Source organism: Nicotiana sylvestris, chromosome 8, assembly GCF_000393655.2.
Source record: "Nicotiana sylvestris chromosome 8, ASM39365v2, whole genome shotgun sequence".
Taxonomy (NCBI): Eukaryota; Viridiplantae; Streptophyta; class Magnoliopsida; order Solanales; family Solanaceae; genus Nicotiana; species Nicotiana sylvestris.
In genome coordinates, this window is record NC_091064.1 from 170,061,515 (window position 1) to 170,070,033 (window position 8,519).

The 8,519-nt window shown below is 39.6% G+C and overlaps 1 protein-coding gene across 1 annotated transcript; it reads right to left on the reverse strand.

The window, feature by feature from the left end:
* Positions 1-4,398: 4,398 nt before the first annotated feature.
* On the reverse strand, positions 4,399-4,821 carry LOC138875994 (uncharacterized). Its single transcript, XM_070154877.1, has 2 exons — positions 4,720-4,821; positions 4,399-4,605 (listed from the first exon to the last, which is right to left on the reverse strand). Exons 1-2 carry the CDS (start codon positions 4,819-4,821, stop codon positions 4,399-4,401), a joined length of 309 nt encoding a protein of 102 aa, XP_070010978.1.
* Between the last annotated feature and the right edge of the window lie 3,698 nt (positions 4,822-8,519).

An 8,519-nucleotide genomic window follows, 5' to 3' on the forward strand; every position in this document is an offset into this window, starting at 1 on the left:
TAGAGATGGCAAAAATAACATGAGAGAGGCCATTGGAGGCCTGATAGGTGGTGAGAAACCATCGGAGATAGCCATAGATGAGGGTCAGTGAGATTGGATTAGGGTTAGGTTGAGAGTGTTTGAGAACAGAGAGGGGTTTCAGGGTGGCGGGTAGTATAGAAATGATAGGGTTTGGGAGGTCTTTTGGGTTTATTTTAGGAAAGGTTGTTTGTGGCTGTTGATTTCTATGATCAACGGCCGAGATTAAAGGGTTTTTTGGGGCCGAATCAGGTCAGGCGGATGGGCATTGAGCCTGGGTAGGTTTAGGTTTAACAGTTGGGCTGGGTATTGGGTCATAATTAAGGCTGAAATTGAAATAAAAATAGGCTAGGTTTTAAATAGCCACTTTTAATCCTATATAATTTATAAAATAACAAATGATTTCTAAAAAATATTTTCGTGTACTAAAATGATTTAAAATAGTTTTTTAATATTTTAAAAATATAAAAGATCATTTTACGCACTAATAACGTAATTATGCATTAGTAGGGCTATTATTGCAAAGATATGCAATTTAGCCTAAAACAATATAAATGCAATTATAAAAAATGCATTAAAAATATTTAAAAAATATTTTGGCATAAATAAAGAATTTAGATGACTAAATCACCGCAAAAAATAATTTGAAGGATAATTATTGGAAGTTTTATAAATAAAAAGGGAAGAAATAAATCAATTTGGAGCTTTTTTTTAAAAATTATAAAAGAATTATAAAAATGCTTATGCATGCTTATAACTGCATATGTGATATTTTGAAAGTATATATATATATTAAAAAATATATGGAAAAAAATTGGGTATCAACAGCTGCCCCTCTTTACCCGGGAAGGATGAAAGAGTATTTGGGTAATGAAATAATTGCCAATTTTGACCAGACGGGATGTTTCGAATGATAGAGGCCAAACTCCGGTCTTCGAGTTGCCTACATATCCCTGGTCTTATAGGAATCAGGCCATGTGTATTTCTGGATTCATCGACAGAATATACCGATGAAGTCATTACAAGAATGACCACGAGATTTCGGGATAGGTGAAAGAATGGTTATGGTTAAGCTTGAGATAGTTGAAGGAACTGGAGCGAGGTTGCTCCTGCTGGGATAGCGGTTTCTTACTACTTACCTGCAGATAAAAAGGTGCTATGAACATGTACTTGTACGAAAATTTAAACATGATGTAGATTCCCTTTTGGACCATGAGAGTTGTCTTTGGATGGTTAAGGATGACGTCCTTAGACCATGATGTCCTGGGCCATGAATTGTTTAGTGAGGGATTCGCAGGCCATGAAATGATGTTCTCGGGCCATGAAAAATGGTGCCTCTGAACCATGACACCTTTGAATAATGATATGCAAATTTGAGGGATCCTCAGGCCATGGCATGGTATCTTCCGGCTACGAGAATGATGCCTTTTAAACTATGACGCCATTGGATAGATTGGCGATATTTCAGCCCATGATATGCAATAACATGATGTTAACAAGACAAGGCTTAGTCTTGTGAAAATGGAGGGCAAAGCTTAACCCGATTGAAAAGAAAAAAGATAATACTAGAAATAGAGCAATATTTGTGCAAAGAGGGACAATGCTTAGTACTAAGCGGATACGGGAGGCAAGGGTTAGACTCATGCAGATATGGGAGGCAAGAATTAGCCTTATGAAGATGGGGAGGCAGGGATTATCCTCTATGCAAGTATGGAGGCAAGGATCAGCCTCATTCAAATAGGGAGGCAAGGATTAGCCTCATGCAGATATGGAGGCAGGGATTGGCCTCATGCAAGATAGGGAGGCAGGGATTATCCTTATGCAGATATGGAGGAAAGGATTAGCTTCATGCATATATGGAGGCAGGGATTAGACTCATGCAAATATAGAGGCAACAATTAGCCTCATGCGAGTATGGAGGCAAGGATTAGCCTCATGCAAATAGGGAGGCAAGGATTAGCCTCATGCAGGTATGGAGGCAGGGATTAGCTTCATGTAGATATGGAGGCAGGGATTAGCCTCATTCAAGTAGTGGAGGCAAGGATTAGCCTCATGTAGATATGGAGGCAGGGATTAACCTCATGCGAGCAGAGAGGTAGGGATTAGCCTCATGCAAATATGGAGGCAGGGATTAGCCTCATGCAGATAGGGAGGAAGGAATTAGCCTCATACAAGTAAGGATGTAGGTATTAGCCTCATGTAAATAGCGGAGGAAATGATTAGCCTCATGCAAGATATGGAGGTAGGGATTAGCCTCATGCAGATATGCAGGCAGGGATTAGCCTCATGCAAATATGGAGGCAAGGATTAGCCTCATACAGATATGGAGGCAAGGATTAGCCTCATGCAAATATAAAGGCAGGGATTAGCCTCATGCGGGTACGGAGGCAGTGATTAGCATCATGCTGATAGGGAGGCAAGGATTAGCCTCATGCAGATATAGAGACAAGGATTAGCCTCTTGCAAATATGGAGGCATGGATTAGCCTCATGCAGGTACAGAGGCAAGGATTAGCCTCATGTAGAGAGCAAGTAGCAAATAAGAGTAGTATATGTCTTAGCTAGAGATATATTCGGTGTCTGATGTCCTGATTGATAGCGAATTTTGTTACGTGTATATATTTGCGGATGCTATCACTACATCAGATGTGCCTGCACTCAAAGAAAAGTTGTAAGTTTTGTGAGGGGAGGTTGGTTCGTGCCTTCGTCTGCAGGCCTTGCTTTGCTCCGTTCTGGAGGCCTTTTCGAGTTTCCCTGGGTAACACGTGACTGTTACAGAAATAAATTTTTTGAAAAATATGCAATTATTGATAAAAATAGAATCATTTTAGAAACATATTTAAATGTCAAGGAATTTTATATGAACAAGTGACTGTAACATATTTCAGAGACACTGCAGCTTTCTTATGTAAGAATTTTGAGGGTCCTCCTCAAAATTCTGCCCCAGTTTGATAGATGATTCTTCGGCTGTTTGCGAGTAATTAACCGATTTCTGACCGTCTAACATATGTTGGCGTTGGCTGGACTTGCTCCGGAATTTTGAGGGTCCTCCTCAAAATTTTGCCCCAGTTTCTGATCTTGAGGGAAATGGAAATTTTATTATGATATGACCGAACCCATAAGGCTGCCTACGTATCCCCTCTTAAATGGGACTCAGGTCGAGCATAGTTCAATTGCATCAGATGAGGAAATGTAAATAATCTAAGCATAGTATCTCTTGACTGTGTCTGAATTGATTGGTTTTGGCCAAATTTCTCCATCCATTTCTGCAAGTATGAGTGCTCCTCCTGTCAGCACCTTGTGAACTATGTACGGACCTTGCCAGTTGAGAGGGAATTTCCCTTTGGCTTCATCTTGATATGGGAAGATCTTCTTCAACACCAACTGACCTGGTGTAAATTGCCCTGGTTTGACCCTTTTGTTGAAAGCTCTAGACATTCTATTCTGATAAAGTTGACCTTGACACGCTGCGTTCATCCTCTTTCCATCAATAAGGGCCAATTGTTCATAGCGACTCCTTATCCATTCTGCATCGCTGAGTTCAGCTTTCTTTATGATTCTTAAAGAAGGAATCTCTACCTCGACTGGGATGACAGCCTCGGTGCCATAGACCAACATGTAGGGAGTTGCCCCGGTTGATGTGCGAACTGCAGTGCGGTATCTCAATAAAGCAAAAGGTAGCTTCTCGTGCCATTGTTTGCGGTTCTCTACCATCTTCCTTAGTATCTTCTTGATGTTTTTGTTGGTGCCTTCTACGGTTCCATTCATCTGAGGTCTGTAGGCTGTGGAATTCTTGTGCTTGATTTTGAAAGTTTCACACATGGCTTTCATCATATCACTGTTGAGGTTGGCGGCATTATCAGTAACAATGGACTTGGGAACTCCGAATTGGCAGACAATACGATCTTTGACAAAATCTGCGATGACTTTCTTGGTTACAGCCTTGTAAGATGCAGCCTCTACCCATTTTGTGAAGTAATTAATGGCTACCAGAATAAATCTTTATCCGTTTGAAGTAGTGGGCTCAATTGGACAAATAACATCCATTCCCCAAGTGGCGAATAACCAAGGTGAGATTGTTGCATTGAGCTTGTTTCGCGACACTTTTATCATATCGGCATGCACTTGACATTGAAAGCATATGCGGGTATACTGGATGCAATCTATCTCCATGGTCATCCAAAAGTATCGGCCCTAAGTATCTTCTTAGCCAAGACAAAACCATTCATGTGTGGGCCACAGGTTCTGCATGCGCATCCTCAAGCAGTTTAGAAGCTTCTCTTGCATTGACACATCTTAGCAATCCCAAATCGGGAGTTCTTCTATATAGATTTCCTCCACTGTGGAAGAAGTGATTGGACAATCTCCGGAGTGTGCATTTCTAAGTGTGGTATGCATGCTCCGGATATTCTCCCTTTGTCAAATACTCCTTGATGTCATGGAACCAAGGCTTTCCACCTATTTCTTCTTCAACATGAGCATAATATGCCGGCTGAATATGGATCCTCACCTGAATGGGATCAATATAATTCTTATCTGGATGTTGTATCATAGATGACAAGGTAGCCAATGCATCAACAAACTCATTCTGAATTCTGGGCACATGTCAGAATTCTATCTTTGTGAACCTCTTTCTCAATTTCTACACATGGTGAAAATATGGCAATATCTTGGAATTCTTGGCGACCCACTCTCCTTGTACCTGGTGCACAAGCAAATCTGAATCACTAATTACCAACAACTCTTGAATGTTCATGTCGATTGCCATGTTGAGCCCTAGTATGCAGGCTTCATATTCCGTCATGTTGTTAGTGCAGGGAAATCTGAGTTTATCAGATACCAGATAATGTTGACCCGTTTCTGATACCAAAACTGCTCTAATACCCACTCCAGCTCCGTCAAAGAACATCTTCCAACCGTCATATGCTTCAGTAATGTCTTCCCCTACGAACGACACTTCTTCATCAGGTAAATATGTTTTCAAAGGTTCGTATACTCCTCCCACTGGATTTTCAGCAAGGTGATCTGCCAATGCTTGTCCTTTAACCGCCTTTTGAGTTACATAGACGATATCGAATTCACTTAACAGTATTTTCTATTTGGCCAACTTTCCAGTCGACATGGGTTTCTAGAATATGTACTTCAGAGGGTCCATCCTGGATATGAGGTACGTAGTGTAGGCACAGAAGAGTGCCTCAATTTCTGAGATGTCCAGGTCAAAGCACAGCAAATGCGTTCCAGCAGAAAGTAGCGTGCTTCGTAAGGTGTGAACTTCTTACTCAAGTAGTATATGGCCTGCTCCTTTCTTCCTGTCTCATCATGTTGTCCCAAAACACATCCAAAGGCTCCATCCAATACAGATATATAAAGTAGCAAAGGTCGTCCTGGTTCTGGCGGGACCAGAACTGGTGGTGTGGACAGGTACTCCTTGGTCTTATTCAAAAGCTTTCTGACAATCCTCGATTAAACTTGTCTCGACATCTTTCCTCAGCATCTTGAAGATGGGTTCACATATGACTGTGGACCGTGCTATGAAGCTACTGATATAATTGAGACGTCCTAGGAAGCTCATCACGTCCTTTTTGCTCCTAGGCGGTGGTAACTCTTGAATAACTTTGAATTTAGATGGATCGAGCTCGATCCCTCGACGACTGACAATGAATCCCAATAACTTTCCTACGAGAACCCCAAATGCACATTTTGCGGGGTTCAGATTTAAGTTATTCCTCCTTAGCCTGTCAAAGAACTTTCTCAAGTCTTCTATGTGATATGCGGCCCTCTTGGATTTGATAATGACGTCATCCACATACACCTCTATATCCTTGTGTATCATATCATGAAAGATAGTTGTCATGGATCTCATGTAAGTAGCCCCAGTGTTCTTCAAACCGAATGACATCATCTTGTAACAGTATACCCCCAAGGTGTAATAAGGCTGTGTTCTCCGCGTCTTCTTCATCCATCCGGATCTGGTAATAACCTGCGAAGCAATCTACAAAGTGTCACACCTCCTTTTTATGCACCCGCGAGGGTACAAGGGAGTTTTTTCCAATTAAAGGACAATCGAAACATGATTTGTTTATTTATTTCAGAGTCGCCATTTGGGAGATTTAGGGTGTCCCAAGTCACCAATTTTAATCCCGAATCGAGGAAAAGAATGACTCCATATTACAGTCTGCGTACCAGAAATCTGGATAAGGAATTCTGTTAACCCGGGAGAAGGTGTTAGGCATTCCCGAGTTCCGTGGTTCTAGCACGGTCGCTCAACTGTTATATTCGGCTTGATTATCTGATTTTATACAAATATGATCTTATGTGCAAATTTTAACTTTTTGCCGCTTTCATCATCTACTATTATTTTTATCAAGAATTGCAACATCGTGGAAACACATTTCGAACCACGTCACATCAATGCACCCGTGGTTGTTGGCGTATTTCAACTCTGTTGAGATTTGGATTTGGGTCACATAAATGTGCACCCGAGTTTAAGGAAATTAAATTATTAAAGGCGCGCCTAAAGCGACTAGCGTATCATTTACTTTGGGTAGGGCCGTGGAATTTTGCTAAACGGTCCATCCCGAAGTCTAAGCAATTTTAAAGCAAATATTTACTGAGGGCCCCGCAATTTGTATTTTTATTCGGTGAGGCTCATCTCATTCTTATTTTTTTTAAAGGAATTTGCAACGTCGTGGACATGCATCTCGAACCACGTCACAATCAATGTACCCGTGATTAGAGACACATTTCAACTCCGCTGAGATTTGGATTTGGGTCACATAAATGTGCACCCGAGTTTAAGAAAGTAATTTAATTAAATCGCGTCTAAAGAGGCTAACGCGTTATTATCTTTGGGGAAGGCAGTGAAATTCACTAAACGGTCCATCCCAAATTCTAAGTATTTATTATGACTAATTATTGAGGGCCCCGCGATTTGCATTTTTATTTGGCGAGGCTCGTCTCATTTTTATTTTAAGGATAAGCCTACAGTGACTACATTTCTCTATTAAGTTCGTCTCTAAAATAAAAGAAAATTTCTTAATTATTTACATGCTGAAAAACGTAACTTATTTATTAGTTCACGGCTAATGCGAATGGAAAATTGCGATCGAGTTTGTACAAAGAAAAACTGCTTTCATTCTATATTCTATTATTCAATAATACTAGAACACGAGATTGACACACCATAATATCAAAACAGATTAACTATTCTTCGATTAATTTAAACTAACATTTATTATATGAAGAAATTATACATATGCAACCTCATTACTCATTAATCAATCAACTACATTTTTATACAACGACAGGAAAATTATATTCAAACACAAATCCAAACAGGAGTAATTCAACAGGAACAAAGCCTGATTAATATTTCATTTCGCTTCAAGCCGAGAGTGTACAAATGTGTACCTGGAAATGGCAGTACAAGAAGAAAAGAAGTAGGAGTCAGCAGCAATAATACCACAGCAACAGCAGATTCAGCAACACCGCAAAACCAGCAACAACCAGTAGAATAACCCAGTAACAGATTGAAAACCCAACAATACCAAAGTGCAATCACAGTCAAAGCCGAAGAGCAAACGACACAAGATGCAGTAGTTTAATGATTTTTGAATAACACTCGAGAAAAGCAAACGGAAATTATTCGAGTGAAAGTTCAAATTGCATTTCTCTTTTACTCTCAAAATGTTTCAAGTCTGTCCGCTCTCAAGTGTAAAAATCTCTCAATAATCTCCACCCTTTTTCTCTCAATGTTCAAGTCCTCCCAATAATGTTCAACCCTTTTTATGTCAAGAATAACTCTTATTTATAGCAAGACCTTGTCTTGAATTCCCAACCCCAAATTATTCCCCCAATGACATGCTTTGTCCCACTATTAAATGTCTTATTTATTTTAAACTTTGTCCCCCATGCCTACACTAAATAAATACCACATTCCCAACCCATTACAATATGTCCCCCATGCCCACATTAAACAAGTACAAGATTCCTTCCCATTATGTTTTGTCTTGTCCCCCATTATATTAAACAAGTACATCAAAAACCCCACCCTATTATATTTGTCCCCCATGCTTAACATAAAGAATCAAAATAATGTTCAATTACCAAACTACCCCTCCGACCTTATTGCAATTACAAATCTGCCCATGAATGCAATGCAATTTACCAAATTACCCCTCTTCTCTAAACAATCAATTAATCATAACTTGACCAAAATATAGTCAAGATGACCAATTTCTCAACAATCTTCAACAACAATTATATGAACACGATGAACAACACAACTCCAAATTAATGGAACTAAATTAACCATATCGGGAACCAATCCTGGTTAATTTAGCAAGGATACAACAATACAAACAACAAAATACATGATTCAAACTAAATCAAACCAATCAAAAACAAACATAAACTCACATTAAATCACTGGATTTAAACATGAACTTCAAACCAAGGCGAACATGAATTAAATCTATTTTTAAGCAACAAAACATGACAGAT

What these genes read in the sequence shown, in the direction of transcription:
- LOC138875994 (XM_070154877.1), bottom strand. Translation starts at nt 4,821, where the DNA reads ATGACGGAATATGAAGCCTGCATACTAGGGCTCAACATGGCAATCGAC. An exon ending in CAGATTTGCTTGTGCACCAG is followed by an intron (nt 4,606 to 4,719) that starts GTACAAGGAGAG and finishes CCCAGAATTCAG; the next exon opens with AATGAGTTTGTTGATGCATT.